This window comes from Dermacentor variabilis, chromosome 9, assembly GCF_050947875.1.
Source record: "Dermacentor variabilis isolate Ectoservices chromosome 9, ASM5094787v1, whole genome shotgun sequence".
In the NCBI taxonomy this organism is placed as follows: Eukaryota; Metazoa; Arthropoda; class Arachnida; order Ixodida; family Ixodidae; genus Dermacentor; species Dermacentor variabilis.
The window spans coordinates 136901378-136917007 of NC_134576.1; the positions used below are offsets into that span (position 1 = coordinate 136901378).

Here is a 15630-nt window from a genome sequence, read left to right on the forward strand (position 1 = left end):
AGCGAAGGATACAGGACTCTCGCGTTCAGCCTGTGTAATCAGTAACGAGAGCCGGCTGCGCCTTGTTCCACAGAAATGGAAGAGGAGTGCTCGGCCCCCTTGGCGCGCTGCATATATCCTTTCGTGTTGCCTCCGTTAAGCCGGCGTCGCGCGGAGGGACGATCTCGGAGGCGGACGGTGAAGGATACCTTCTTCCGGCTCTCTGTTTTGGTTGGCCGACGCGGCCCGTAGCTCTCCCCGTACTGCACGCAATTGGTGAGGCGCAGTACAGCGAGAACGTGTGGCTGTGTGCGCGTGGAGTGAGGGAAAAGCGGCGTGCCTTTACGCGAGAAGACGCAGTCAGCCAGCGACGCATTTATTGTGAGCTTTAACATGCCTTAGCGCCCACCTTGCGCCTTTCTTTTCTTTTTCTTTCTTTAAATGTGTTTTGCTTAGTGCGCCAGGAACTTGAATGCCCTCGTCAGGATAACAAAAGACGAAGGGTTTTACGAGAAGAAAGACTATACAGATGCGGCGCTTCCCCACTGCATACGTTTGTTTTTCATCTTCCCTACCAGCCGTCGCACCAGCGGCATTAAGCTTCTGAGCACGAGGCTTGAGGTCCCAATACCGGAAGCAGCGACCGCATTGTTATCGGGGCGGGATGCAAAAACACTTCTTAAATTGGATTTGTGGGCCCTTTGACTGAGCTCATGTGGTCAACGGTAAAAAAGAACCTGGAGCTCTCTGCCACGGCGTCTATATTAATCCTGGCGTTTCTTTGCGACTTCAAACCAACCTTGCATAAATATGGTTGTAATATGATGCAGACAAGGTAGGTAGGCCAATCAAGCAATCAATCAATCAATCAATCAATCAATCAATCAATCAATCAATCAATCAATCAATCAATCAATCAATCAATGAAAAGGTGGGTTTTCGCAAGTACAGAAAAAGCACGGACAGGTAGGTTTTCTTTATTCTCGCCTACGTGTGTGTGCTTGTGTGTCTGTAACCAGCAGAACGTGCCCCTGACGGGCAAATCAGAATCACAATCGGTATCAGTTTATGTCAGAAACGGGGATAATGACATTATATGTGTATACAGAAGGTGGTGCCGTTGTTAGAAACTGAAAAGAGACCTCCTGTGCATGATGACAAGAATTATATAAACAATGGCAACATGTAAGGTTTCCGATCTTAAAAGCTTTTAGGGGAAAAGGCATAAAGGAACAGAAAAACAGCGTTTGAATGCATTAAACAATAACAAGGTTGCAGATTAGTAAATAATAGAGAAAAGCACAGAGTTATCTTACAAAACATAAGAAAAGAGAAACTACACTGAGAAAAGAGAGGCGGATTACAGATTCGATCGTAAACGAAAGCTTGTTGCAGCATATGCACGTGCCCTTGGAATCAAAAGGTGCAGTGCGAAACTATTTTCCTGACACTAATCACACTGCTCACCTAAATTCTTGGTATTGAATGGTTTCCCTGCTTTAAAAACTTTTGTTGCGCGGTCGGCTGGTCCGCACATTTTCTTTCTCTCTTCGTGTTCGCGCTAGTCATGGCCTTCTTGGTTCCCGATACAGTAAACAGCGTTCTCCGGTCAGTCGTTCAACCGGCGACTCGCACTGTCGATTGTTGATGACTTGTTTTCAGCGATCCCATTCCGCCTCTTCATTGCGGCAAGCACGTCCACCGCTGACCCCCCCTGCTTATCGTACACACACACATCCAGCAACGGAGAACTTTTGTCGCAGGTCGGTCGCCACCGGTTCAGCGATGAGCGAAATAACATTGCCCCCGAATATCCTTTCTCAGCCAACTGAGTGTGCGTGTAGGGGGGGGGGGGGGGGGCGGGCGTAGGCAGCCGGTAGCGTCTGTGCCGAGCCGTGCGTTGACAAACAAAGAACAGCGCGGGGAGCCGCTCGTAATCTCCCTGTGCTTTATTTGTTCGCTACAGATGTCGATGGCCTAGCAGAATGAAACGTACAAGCCGCGGCTATCTCCCTTTTTGCTCTTCTCGCGACGAGTATCTTATCAGCTTCTGCGTGTGGGCGCTAGAAGACGACTATAAGCTGATGTTCTCGCCTTCCCGCTGGGGAACTCTCCCTTCCTATCGCGCCCTTACTGATTCCTCTCTCTCTCTCTGTACGTCACGGCGTTCGGACTTTGCACGCGTCTCTCCAGGTTTGCCCTAATCTTCGCTTCACAAGTGGCCGGCATGCAAGTCTCGACCGTTTCGCATATCTCCCCCTCGAGACGAGCACGGCTTCGTTGTCTGCTTTGACGACCGTCTTGACGAGCGGTCGTCTCGCCGGACAAGCCGAGGACATTTGATGGTCTCGACATTGGCGGGTGACCTGTCGTTGGCGTTGGCGGCAACGGCGCAGTGGCGCGTGCCCGAGTGTGCCTGGAGGTCCGAGTGTCCGTGGACTTTGGAACCTTGTCACTCGCACCGACACGGCTGGGTCCTCCCGAAAGACGTCGCTACTAGTCTGGCGACAGCTGTGGAACTTCCGGAGCCGTCATTCTCGCGGAAGTATTTCCGAGGCTCAGGCACTGTGTGTGTTGCTCGGCTTCTGACGCTGTGGCCAAGTCGTGTGAAGTGGTGCGCTCGTCTGGTTGGCACTGGTTGAATGACTTTTTGGCATCTAGACCTTCTTTCGCCACCGAATTCCGGACAGCGTTACTATAGAGAGTCCGCGGAAGCGCCTTCCCGTTGAATTAGCCTTTGGAGAGGACAACAAACCGGAGGTCTATAGACGCAGTTTCTATAGAGGCGTCTTGTGGTCTTGTTTGCCCGTGTCATTTGACGGCTTTGGCGAGCTTCTCGCTGACTCGTGAGTGTTCTCAGCGGTGATATCAGAGCGGTGTTCTGATGACTCGGGACACGGAAATGGCGACGACCTGCCAAGAACAGCAGTCTTCAGTCGTTAGCGCGGGAGTCGCTGGAAAGAAGAAAGCCGTCACGTTTGACGACGTACGTCCACCTTCTTTCTTTTGCGTTATTTTGTGTATGGTCGGTTTGTCTATGCATCAGGAAAGTTCTATTTGGTTTATTGTTTGCTAGTTTAAGATTACCTTTGCTACGCGCACGAGTGACTCTGCTAGGAGAAATGGCATGTGCAAGTTCTGCTCAACACAAGAAACTCAGAAACCCTGACGTAGCGCGAGACATGCGAAATTTTTAGTCATGGCTGATTAATGCGCTCGAGCACCAGCGCGTCGTGTTACCTGGCTATAAAGTGATGAACGCTCATCGCTAGATGGTCGTCTAGCTTGACCTGCTGGTGCTCCAACAGATTCGTTACGTTTAGAGCAGTGCAGCAAAAAAAAAAAAAAAAAGCATTACTTGATTTTTATGCGTCTTGCGCAAAATTTCAGGCTTCAAGGTGTCTTGCTAGCACCTTACGTGTGGCGCTTTATTCCGCGCATGTGTGTTCAGTCTCTACGATACGGATGCACGCCGGCCTAATTAAACAACGTAGTTTGTGTGTTTGTAGCCTATATCGTTGATAAAGTGCTAGACCTACCCGACAAAACTGACTGCCGATCATTTTATGTGTTTGCGTTGTGTTAGATGTCATGGAGATACGCTGTGAACTGCAGACGTCTTTGTACCAAGCGGACGTATACGTTTCTTGCTCGAGTACTGCATTTCTTGCTTGACGCTTCCTACCTGTTGCGTGGCGTGGATGCTTTTGTGTGAATTTTCCTGCCCCCCTCCTCCTTATTCCATGTGCGTGTGTATAGACCCCTATTTTGTATTGTCTGCTGTAACCTCATTGTTCGATTAGTAAAGAGCCGTTGACGCGCCAGTGACATTATACTTGGGAAAAAATATGCAATATCGAAAGCGCGAAATTCGGCTGCCCAATTATTGAATGACGTAAACGTGGTGTCCAGATTAAACGAGTGCTGTGTCTTAATTTAGATGGGGTGTAGTTTTTCAAACTGCATGGAGTATTCGAAGAAACATGGAATGGCAGCCTCTCGTCCTGTGCCCCTATACGATTCTGCTTGCGCGCTAGACTTTAATGTCGACAAGCTTGTTTAGCCTTAAAATGTGCAAACGATAGTGAAGTCAAATGTGTGGTCGAGTTGTTCGTTGTGATTCATTCTCTTAACATTGAGCACAAAGCTGCAAGAGTAAATGACATGACGGAAGCGCCGACTCCCGATTGAGTTGTCGCATTTGGTTAGTACACGTTATTGTGCTGTACTGTACGGCTTGTACTGTTTTAATTGGCTAGGTGCAAGGCGAAAGCTAAATGCAACGAATATATATATGCAAAGGCACGACTACTAAATGTTTCAGGAAAACCATCATATTCCAGTAAACCGAGAAAACCACGACCTTTTGTCCAGCTGGGTGCGCAAAAGCACGATAACAAGCAAAGGGCTGTTGGACTATATTCAGTGGCTTCACGCTGCAAGCGTGTGAGGACACAGGCAGGGACGCGACATGACCTCGGCTTTGTCTCTTCTGGCCTCACGGCACCGCACGGAAGGATATACGTAGCGCAGAAAAAAAAAAAGGGGGGGGGAGAGGGAGAGATAACTTACTTGAAAGAAGGAAGAGAGGGTTGTCTGAGCTAACGCGCTCTAGCCTGCTATACTCTGCGCAGGGGGAGGGGGAATGGGGACATAAAGGTGTGATGAGGTATGATGATGACATAGAAAGGGGGATGCGAAACGGTGAAAGCAAGTTCAACATTCTGATGAAAAGCATCCAGAAATCTCATCCATGAAGCCACTATATCGGCTTCCGTATCTAGTCTGTAGTCACGAGTTCAAGTGAACCTAAAGATAAAGGCGCTAAGACGAAGCTGGTGTGTGGGCCTCCCCTGCGTGGGCAGCACAAACGCCAAACAAAAGCTTTATAGCACGTAAAAAGCTGCGATAAACGGCTCCAGCACGGCGAGCACCTGCAGGGCACCTTTAGCGGCCACATTCTGGAGGCCACCGAGAATCACGTGCCTTCACCTTCCGGAACTTCGAACATTGTCAGCAAAATACTGTGGCGCGTCGTTTTAGATCGTTTAATTACTTTGCAAGACCAACTGATTCCGAAGGAATTGGATATATTTAGGGACTGTAATTGAGGGATGGTAAGGCAATGTTGCCGACTTTTTTCCCGACATCGTAGTGTTGACTTCCTGAAGATATGCGATACAGGAATGGTGTCTGTTATGGTGTGACTGATATGAACAAACTACAGAGTACATAATATAGCGACAGAAAAGTGCTCTTCTTTCGCGTCCTTTTGTTCCTTCGTATTGTATTGTCTTTTACACCATTGTACTTGTATTAAGCAACTAGCTCAGAGATAAGCCAACGATGCGAAAAATGTATCATCCGTGCTTGTTATGATATAACGAGACACGATGCGGGGGCACGACACGAGTTTATCATGCACGTATCTCAAATATCAAAAATAAAAAATAAAAAACGCGAGCGAGCACGTAATTAAGCCGATGATTGTGACGATGACCATGTCGACGACTATTTAGACTTAACGTCGCGGTCTTTTGCGAACGGTATCAGATAAGACTGACTCCGAGATTGCCGTGACCCATAGATACTCCGGCCATGACACGCTATCGGCCGCCCGCACTGTATGTGCGGCACGGCGGGGGTTCTCCACGTCGCCGGAGCAGCGCTTCCATGAATAATCTATACGCAGCCTCGCGTTGCAAAGGCGTGGGCGCTTTGCGCAACGGCGCAGCCGGCGTCAACTGCAGCCGCAAGCCCTTTGTCACATGCGCGAACAATTAGGAGCCCTGGCGCGGCTTTCGTGTATGCGGCCGTTACGCAGTCATGAGATTGCACCGCGTGCACGTGGCGATCATTTCCGGTGGACCGTGCCGTTATTAGGAACGCGGTGTGACGGTGAATCCGGGTCAACAAGCGGATGACGCTCTACACCGGCCGCGGTGGCGCACTGTGTATGGCGTTCTGCTGCCCGAGAGCAAGGTCGCGGGCTTCACTCCCAGCCGCGGGACGGCGGGGGAGGAGGGGGGGGGGGGGTTGCTGCATTTGGATAGAGGGCGAAGCGCAGTGTCGCTCGTGTATACTTAGATTTAGGCGTGCGTTCAAGACCCGCTGTTGGTCGGAATTGTTGCTTTGTAACGTTAAACCCAAGGAACGAACGAAGCGCTTGTCGAAATTAGTTCGTCGGAAGTAATTGGCTAGTCGGAAAAATGGTCCCGCATAATGTTCACAACGGAATACCAGTCACGTGAATTGGCGACTCAGAAAGCGATGACAGCCATTCACAACGACGAACGAATTACGTGAACGAATGAAACAAACAAATAAACAAACACAAAGAAAATATCTGACAAACTGACACTAGAATCTTGACAGTGGAATGTGATTTGACATTGTTTCATACAAAAAAGAAAAAAAGTTCGCCACGTTTTTTTTTTTCTTTCTCGACAGTCTGCTAATAGGTTTCGGCCTTCTCCTTTACCTCTTTTCAGTGATTTCAATCTGTTATCCTATCGGAAATGAGGTTGCCAATTTCTTCTTAGAGGCGCCATGCTCCAGGGGGTTACGAAACAGTTGTGTGACCCGAAGAAAGAAAGAACTAAAAATGAGAAAAAAAAGCTATTCTAAAAAAAAAAAGAAAAAAATTCGACGCCACGTAAGAGCACCATCTCCTACCTCTACTCTATAGAAAAAAAAAAAAAAAAACGTCGGCGGCGAAACCGGTCGAGTAGTGAGAGCGGTTTCCGAAGCTTCAATCCTTTCCGAGGTTTCCTATCTTCTTTCGCCGATCAGTTCCGTCGTAAAGAAAAGTGCGCAGCGCAGCTTTCTTCCGCCGTATAGACGACCGTCGATGAACGAGAATCGATCGCCGCGCACAGGTCGGCATTTTCCATCGTTCATTCACGTTTTTATATTTTTTGAAGTTAATTTTGAACAGGCACGTTGAGAAGCCACCTGTCTTGGTTACCGCGTTTTTTATTGTTTATTTATTTCATATACCTCACAGGCTCCAGAAGGAGTATTGCGTGAGGGGGGTGGTACGGACACAGGTACTGTTTCTCTCTTATTTTTTTCTTCTCGCTTTCTTTTATTTATTTATCTCTATTTTTTTCAAAGAGGAAGGGGGGGGGATGGGGGCAGGGTTCGGGGCCCATGGACGTATAGAGGCTGTATGGATTCTGACTGAGGTACGAAAAAGCCATATTCGCACCTCTCTCCGGAACCTTTCGTGCGCGATTGTTTTTGGAATTTCCTTGTTTGCCAACAAGCGCACGCATGCGCAGACCGAGCCCCGCTCTTTTTCTTTGTTCACGCCTTCGGCTTTGTTCATCGCTTCCTGGCTCCGCCGAGGATCGCTTGCAGGTATCGAAAACTCATCACGACCAATCGAAGGCCCACGCACAGCCCGGATGGAGCGCTGGCTCGTCTCGTCTGCGCTTCTTCGACATCAGGTTGTCTACCAACCGGGAAAACCGGGGAAACAGGGAATTCACTGGGATTTTTAATAGTCTGGAAATACTCAGGAAAAACTCGGGGAAATTGTGCTTCTATCGGGGAAGATCAGCTGTAATTTTATTGAAAGGGAACAAAGTAACAGAAAAATCGTCACGAATCGTCTTTGACGCCGTGTCGTCGGTTGGAGGAGTTGCTTGTGTACAGTCAACGACTGGTTTTGAGGACGCCCGATAATTCAGACGGCTTCGCGGCACTACCGCGTACTCTATAGAGCCTATGTAAAATAACGTCTGAAATTTCGGAAGCAAGAACGCTTCGCCGGCCGATTTTCCGGACTTTTTGCAGTGAGCGCAGGTCCGAAACGCCATTAATCAAAGCCAGCACCGCCGCCATTTTGATTACCTCGCCGCCTCGAACCGGCGCTCTCGCACGAAGACCCGCTGGCAGCCGTAGCCACTACCGCAACAACGCAAGGCCCAGCTGCTTCGATATTCGCCATTAAGCTTCTTGCAGTTCTGTGCCCTGTTTTTCATTGAAAGAATTTGCCGCTGTCATCAGTGGCACCGACTCGGCCTTTGTGGTCCTCGCGATTGGCTTCGAATCTTGGAAGGCACGGCGCGTTGCATAATGCCGGTTTCCGAAAGCCAGCTTCGCCTCACTGCAGTAATGCTACGCGGTGAAGCACACGCGAAAGCATTGCGGTGAAGCATAACAAGCTTGGGAAGAGGCAATTGTTACGGGAAACAGTATGTATTCCTTCATTATACACGCGTGCACCCGCCATCTCCTGTCACAGTACGAGCACCGATACGCCTAATAAGTGTACTGGCAGGCCTTCAGAGCTTTTTCGGGTCTAGCTGAGCACGTGCACATTCCGTGCCTAACCAAATGCATATATATACCCGTGGATGAGCAAAACTATTTGCTGACCAGAGGTTCTGCGGATGAACCGGATTTTTATGTAAGATGCCTCGGCAAATGGCCTGAAACTCAATTAAGTCAAGCAGCGCACTTGAACAGACGCACAGAAATGATGAAGACATTACAGTGTTTGTGATGTATTCACCATTATTTTTTTTTTTGATTCAGTGTTTTTTCATGCTTGCTGCTTGACGGAATAATGAATTACCAACTTTGCAACCCACCAATACATTTTTTAGCTGAAAGTGGTAACTGCAATTTAGACTTCGTATTGAATACATCGCAGTGTACATTCGTCGGATTCAGGTTCTGAGTTGTCGATAATTTCGCGCGTTCTTTTTTTCTTTTTTTCACAGAGCTCCTGCTCCGCCAATTTTTGATCACGTGTGTGCGTTCAGAGGATCAGTCTTTGCGCTCTTCTTTAGGTCGCGGGTTCGACTGGCGGTGGCTGCAGCACGCGCGCGCCACAGTTTTTTTTTTTTTATTAATCAGTGTCGGAGCTCACCGCAGAAGTTATCGCCTTCGCGAATACGAGGACGCGTGTACTCGCTTTTCTTTTTAAATGTCTTATTTTTTAATATCATTATTATTTTTATGAGCCGGAGCTGTCTATTTGCGGCCGAGATGTTTGCGAACGGTGTCGCTCATTTCGCTAACTACATTGTCCTGTGCGCACATCTCGGACGGAGAGGCTGTCGGTGGTCTCGCTTCCGGTCCACGCGGTGACTGCGACGGCAGCGGTGGTTGTTTGTTAGAGCTATCTTTTGCCATACATGCAGCGAAAAGTTATCTCCCTCGCTTTCTGCTGCGTACGATATGTCGGGTCTCCCGGAATGGCTCTGCGCCGCGTGTGCTTTATCGACGCCGGCGCCCCGAAACAACCGAACAAACGTATAAAAAAAGAATAAGAACGGAGAGAATGACGGTGATATATAATGCGTGTACGCCACATCTCGCGCAGATGCCGGCAAATCATGCTCGAAACGCCATTATCCTTTCTCCTTTCCTCCGCAAGCTTCTTGTTCATTGCCCGCTGCGCCTGGGCTAATTCCCTATTGCGTCTCTCTCTCTCTCTCTCTCTCTCTCTCTCTCTCTCTCTACGTTTTCTTTTTTTTGTTTTCTTCTGCGATTGCGTGCCCGTATTGTACGAGTGCGTTTTTATCTCCGCACATCGAGGCGAAGACTGTTGAAAAAGAAAAAAAGAATGTTCAGGGGGGAAGAGCCTAGGGTTGGCTGTCACGAGAACCCGCGCTCTTGCCATAAATATGACCGGGCGTCATCGATTAGCCGGTGAGGGCAGAACGGGGGCTGGCCGTGGAGATAATTGGAGAGGACTCGTTCGTGGCTTGTTTGCCATTCCCTTTTTCGGATGCGGGCGCCGGAACTTCTGTCGTGTCTTGCTTGGCTGATGCGTGTCGTGTGTGTGTGTGTGTGCTGACAGTTATCGTCTTTTCGTTTCGTGGCTGGTTTCGTTTGTCCGTGCTTGTTCCTCCTTCGTCTTCCCTATATATTATTTTTGTATTTTTTTCTTAACGATAGTGTTGATTATTATCGTTTTCGTCATGGATATGACGTTTGTGCGTTCGCACGTACGCAGAGAGATAGAGGATAGGCTCACACTTTCGAAAATGGGATGCAGAGCCATATTGCCGGCTGATCAGCGCAGCCTCTCGCTTGCTACGCGGAATTACGTATAGGTGAGCTCTCGTTTGACTGCATTCATATCTTAGCGCCAAAAGCAGCCTTTCGAGCTCGGGCTTTGCGCCCTCGAGCTACACAGCTGCCGCGAAAACCCTCGCAGTCGCTTTTTTGCACTCTTTTCCTCGCAGTATACTTAATGTCTAACGATCATCGGCACTGAAGGAGCTGTGGCGGCCGGCGTTTCAGCGCGCTCTCAGCGTATACCCGCGGCAGCGCGAATCGATTCCGGAAACTTGGAACGGCGAGTCTTAATGAGCGGCGGCGCGCGTTGGCCGGTGGCCTGCGCCTCCCTCGAAAGCCCTTTGGCTAACGAAGCGCGGAGCCGGGCGGCGTCTGCGGTTGGCGATATACGTATAACAATGGCGCCCCTAGCACGCGGTGCCGAAGTGCAGAGACTTGGGGAATGAATATTGGGATACTCGCAGAAGCGTAACTCTCCCTCGGGTAGGCACGGATATCACTGGCGTGCAGCTTTCCACTATTTCTTCTTTTCTTTTCGGTGACGCTCTCTGGAGGTTTTCCTTGTTATTTTCCTGCGAAAGTAGTTAGGAGCTCGAAGTATGGTTTGCTCTGCCCGTCCCGTTTCGCTACGGCATGCGCCGCGTCGTGCGGTGACTGGTGCATCCTTTAATTAGTATACACGGTGTGTATATGCCCTAAGCAGTATTTTACCGCGGGAGCAGTTAAGAGCTCGAGGAGTTTCAGGGGCTAGTTGGTTAACGCTTAACGGGGGCGTGGTTACTCAAAGCCGTAGACGCCGATATATCTTAATCGTGAATACTTTTGTGCTGAACAAACATGTGCAATAGCGCTCTATATATGCATCTCCAAAATCTCACTGTACAACTTAAACTCTAAGTGGTTAGGCAGTGGGAGATGAGGCGCAGTTAATTCGGTAATTGATTTGTTTCAAGGCATTCCTTTGTTATTGCCTTTCTTTTGCATTAAGACTTCGACTGGAGCTAGTTTGTACGATATCAGGCGCTTATTTACTGCACTGATATTTTGCACAAGAAACAGCGATTGTTTGTCCTCGTCCATTTAGTTGCGATTTTTCGGCAAAGTATCAGCGCTGCAAATCGCTGCAATCGAGAGCTCGTTCTATGTGGTCTTCCTTTCCTCTGTCACTGTGTTTTTCTTTTTATTTTTTGCGCTCGAAGTCAAATACGAACACCTAACAACTCTCCCAAAATTTCAGTTCTTGTAAAACGAGTGAATGACTGCTTTTTCTTTTTCTTAATCCTTCCTTGTGGTTCCCCCCCACCCCCCTTGGTGTCCGTCCTCACATTGTGGTTTGACGTGTTGCGTTTGTTCCGTCTGATTACGAGCTTGTTTCCGTCTTCGGAGCAGTCGTCTGTCTGCCGCCAAAACAGCGTCAAGAAAGTCGTCTGCAGTACAACGGCGGAGCGCTCAGTTTGGAGCCTATACTGAAGCGCACGAAATCGCTTGTCGGTCGCGGGAACCGCGCAGAGTCACTCGTTATAGGCCGTAGCAAGGGGGGCCCTGAAACAGCCTTTTATCTAGCCTGCATGGCGCTCCGCCACTGGTTATGGCCATCCGAGAGAGGAAGCAGAGCCAATAGCGACGATCACCGGCGTCGCACTATAGTACAACGAATTTTTGGCACCGACCCTCGCTGACGTCGTAACGGTGCTCCTTTTTCTTTTTCTTGCAATTTGCCATTATACTGTGAATTTTCGTATCAATTCCCGTTTCTTTCTTTCTTTCTTTCTTTCTTTCTTTCTTTCTTTCTTTCTTTCTTTCTTTCTTTCTTTCTTTCTCTCAGTTGTAGTTTCTTTATTCAGTTGTATAAAATAAGTTGTAACAGCTTTTCTTTGCAAGACGAAATGACCACAAACACACCCTATAAGTGACCCCCTTATGAGTATACTACTGCTACTACTGCGACTACTGCTACTGTACTCTGTTTCTCCTCTTCGTCCTCCTCCTCTACACTTGTCGTTCTCCACCGCCACCTTGACTCCTTCTTTGACGATTCCACTTCGGCAGGTAGCCGAAATCGGCATCGAGACGTTAGAAGGTTCTTCACCCATGCAGCAGCGGTCGTTCGTCGATAGGCAACAGTCGACCGGGTGATGTGTTAGCCATATCCTGCGGGTTACTTCGCGCGGCACGTACGTACGCCGTTCACGGAGGACGTCATGTCCGCGCGAGGCGTTTCAGGGGCCCCCTTAACGTGAGACGTGAAAGTTTCGACAAACGATAGCGCCTGTATAGCAGCTTATTACGCTGATGCCTGTACTGGTGCCTGTATTGAACAGAAACCGCTTGTCTCGTGTGCGTGTGTCGTACGACTGCAGTGGCTCCGGAGTGACGACGGGAAGTACGCGGTGCTCCAGGACGTGCTGCTCACCGACGACGAGTGTGAGTGACTTCGAGTGCATGCGTCGCCGCTTTGCCGGCTACTTGACTAGGGGGCGCAGGCCCCTAGTCAAGCCTTTGCATAGGCTTTTTGTTTGCGCCGTGTAGACATCCGTGTGTTGCTCACTGAATTTATCCGGATTTGATTAGTACTTGCCATTTGAGTTCCTTAGCATAAAATGCGTGTACTCTGGATAGTTTTCACGTTATGTCACGAACGCAGCTTCTCACCGTGCTAGCACTCGAGCATGGCGTCCACCACGACGATGTCAGTGCGCCTTATCACCACGCGTACACAACTTCTTTTTTTTTTCTTTCTTTTTAACGGTGACCGTAACCCGCCGCGGTGGCTTATAGCGGCTCTGGTGTTGGGCTGCTAAGCACGAAGTCTCGGGATCGAATCCCGGCCATGGTGCCGCCGAATTTCGATGAGGGCGAAATAGCGGAGGAAAGAAAAGAAAGAAAAAAAAAAACCGCCCGTGTACCGTGCTTTGAATGCACGTTAAAGAACCCCAGGTGGTCGAGAACAATCAGGAGTTCCTCCCACTATAGCGTGCTTCATAATGAAATCGTGTTTTTTGGCACGTAAAACCTCAGAATTCAGTTCAACGGTGGCCGTTTTTCACCTAGTTGTCAATATTATAAATTTGTCAGTAGACCGGGGGGGGGGGAGGGGAGGGGAGTAGCGCTAGTCACGTTTCTTGCTTAGCTTCTCGACATGCTACTACCTCAAGATGGCAGCCACAATGACGTCATTGCAAACATACACGTCAGTGAGCGCTGGCGGGACGTCTCGTGACGTCGTGGTCACTTGCAAAGTGGCAGATGGTGCCTTTCTTGTGTGGCACGACTCATCTAAACAAAGAACAAGACGAATGTTCCGTCGCAGTAATCGCATTGTTGTCGATGCGTTTACGCTTGCAGATTAAATGAAATGTGATAACTTATTTCAATACTGTAGAGATTCCTAGCACAGTGTTGCCGCTCTATCGTTGCTGTACTATTACTTCCCGAGCGGCAAGTATTATCGGGTATCGTACAGCCGTCCACAAAAGCTTGCGGCGCAGGATTTGCGGAATATCTGAATTCCCGCGAATTCTGGGCACGCAGACTCTAACTAAGAGTTTCAACATGCAGCAGCCTTTGCGACCGTCACAGTGATCAAATAAATTAGAAGCGCCCTGCTTAACGGAGCAGACATTCGCATGCATTTGGCGTGGAAACCGTGTCCCGAAAGCTTTCGTTGCCGAATTGTACACGTGCACAACATACCGGTAAACTTAAGCTCTGCTAAAGCGTTCCACCCAAAGTTCCGTGCTAACATATAACGTATCCCTGCGCATGACGGACGACTTATTTCAGCTAAGCGGTGTTGCTTGAACGGTTCGCAACTGCTCGCCCGAGAAGAGCTGGCAAGGGATTCATTTCGCAGGACGTTTATTTTCTGACTGGCCGCGCAGACACGGGAGAAGGAGAGAAGAATAGAACTGTTTTCTTTCTCGGCGAAGTTGCCTAAGCAAGCACGGCGATCTGGAACACTGCACCCCGTACAAGTGGCGTGTTTGTAATGTTCCCCCCGTGCAGGGTAGCAAGCCAGACTCCTCTCCGGTTAACCTACGTGCCTTTCCCCACACCGTTTATCTCCCTCTCTCTCTAAAGAGGCTCACTTTGAGCCGTCTGTTTCCCTTTCGTTCTTTTTTTTTTTTGTCGGAGAATGTGATTACTTCCGCCAGAAAGCACGAAGATAATACGGGATCGCACGTGTTTGACTAAATGGGGCTCATGCGGGTAATTCCTTGAATGTACAGAAAGCAGGAAAAAAATAATAACTTGGACCTAACGAAGTAGAGACAACGGGTTCGGTAAGATGTTTACGTACTTCTATGAGCATCGTGAACTTAGCACATTTATATGTAGAACGCAAAAAAGAAAGTAAGAACGAAAGGAAAGCTTGCAAACGCAAGAACAAAGAGACAGTGCACAGCCAGCGCTCTGTTCACTTGTGTTTTACGCGTTCTGCATGCATGGATGCATGGCTATACGTCAGGTCGCGCCGCCTTTCTTGCTTTCATTTTGCTGTTGGAAACGAAGTGGAAACAAGCGTTACAGGCATATTAGTGGCGTAATACTTTCTTTTCGCGCTATTTGAACGCTAGACGAGGCCTTGTTATAGCTATACTAAGCCTCCTTTTCCCATTCTATCTTCAAGTAGGTTTGGAAGGGCTGACAGTTCCTCAGAGAAAATATTTGTCGCCAGACTGCCCCGTTTTAACGAGAAGAACGCTTTTTTTTTTTTCTAGAAGCGGCCGAGACCTTCAGGAAACGAAGTAAGATTGGGAGAAAGATATCGGACAGGAGTAAAGGCTAGATGAGGTGCGGACGCAGCGGGCGCAATGTGACGATATTTCCCGATAGAGAGAGAAAGAGATGAGAAGTCCAAATACTTCGTGCCACTGCCAGACTCTTCGGAAGAAAGAAAGTACAACAGCGCAAAGCTCATTCTTGTTTGTTTAACATTTATGCCTACTTTTTGGGCACCGTGGTAAAAGAAAAAAAAATAAGAGCGTAGATAGCAATAAATGCGTTTTCTTTTTTTTAATTCTCAATGAGAACGGAGTCCCAACTGAGAAAGTAAACTGCCTCGCAGAGCCGTTTACGTATAGCTTCCTCTGAAGATTCTCAGAAATGAACAGCGCCGAAAGCAAACTTCGATGAAAGCAAACCACTGCAGTGCATGTTGAAGAAGTAAAAGAGCCCAAGGGGGTGCTGCTTGTTCAGCTCCGCCGCCTTCCTGCTTCGATAAAGGGCAACAGCTTTGCCAGCGCAAAACCCGAGAAACCGGGTAATCCAGTTTGAAGACTCTGGGTCGCCAGTTTGCGGCACTCAATCTGATCGGTGACGTAGTAGGGTTGGGCGCGAGAAAAATCTGCGCCGACACATCTTGTACTTTGTTCGTGTCTTCAAATTCTTCGAAGTATTTAGAGTTTTAAAGGTGCCGTTCTGTCGAGAGCTTTCTTTTCTGTTTTTTTTTTTGCATTCTTCTTACTCCCAGTTCTTCTCGGGAATGCACAAATTGTGTATGATTTCTTCGGTGCTTTAGGTGCGTTTTCGTTTAATGTTAGTTCGAGATACTTGTTATCGATTCGAGAACGTTATCTGCACTTAAAGTAGTAGTTCAGTGGTGGTTGCTAA

The 15630-nt window shown here is 48.5% G+C and overlaps 1 protein-coding gene and 1 long non-coding RNA gene across 5 annotated transcripts in view; one reads left to right on the forward strand and one right to left on the reverse strand.

The window, feature by feature from the left end:
* LOC142557637 (adenosylhomocysteinase-like 1) overlaps nucleotides 1–15630 on the forward strand; it is a 271459-nt gene that overhangs the window by 93545 nt on the left and 162284 nt on the right. Inside the window, exons 1-2 of one of the 4 annotated variants that reach the window (XM_075669615.1) lie at nucleotides 2281–2965; nucleotides 12378–12441. The exons of the other annotated variants lie outside the window; for them this stretch is intronic. Of the exons in view, the coding sequence (XP_075525730.1) occupies nucleotides 2864–2965; nucleotides 12378–12441 (166 nt within the window). The 5' untranslated portion in view covers nucleotides 2281–2863. Of the gene's footprint in view, nucleotides 1–2280; nucleotides 2966–12377; nucleotides 12442–15630 lie in introns of those variants that run through there. 4 annotated transcript variants of the gene reach the window in all.
* The window catches only part of LOC142557641 (uncharacterized), a 137416-nt gene that overhangs the window by 72415 nt on the left and 49371 nt on the right, over nucleotides 1–15630 (reverse strand). The window lies entirely within an intron of this gene.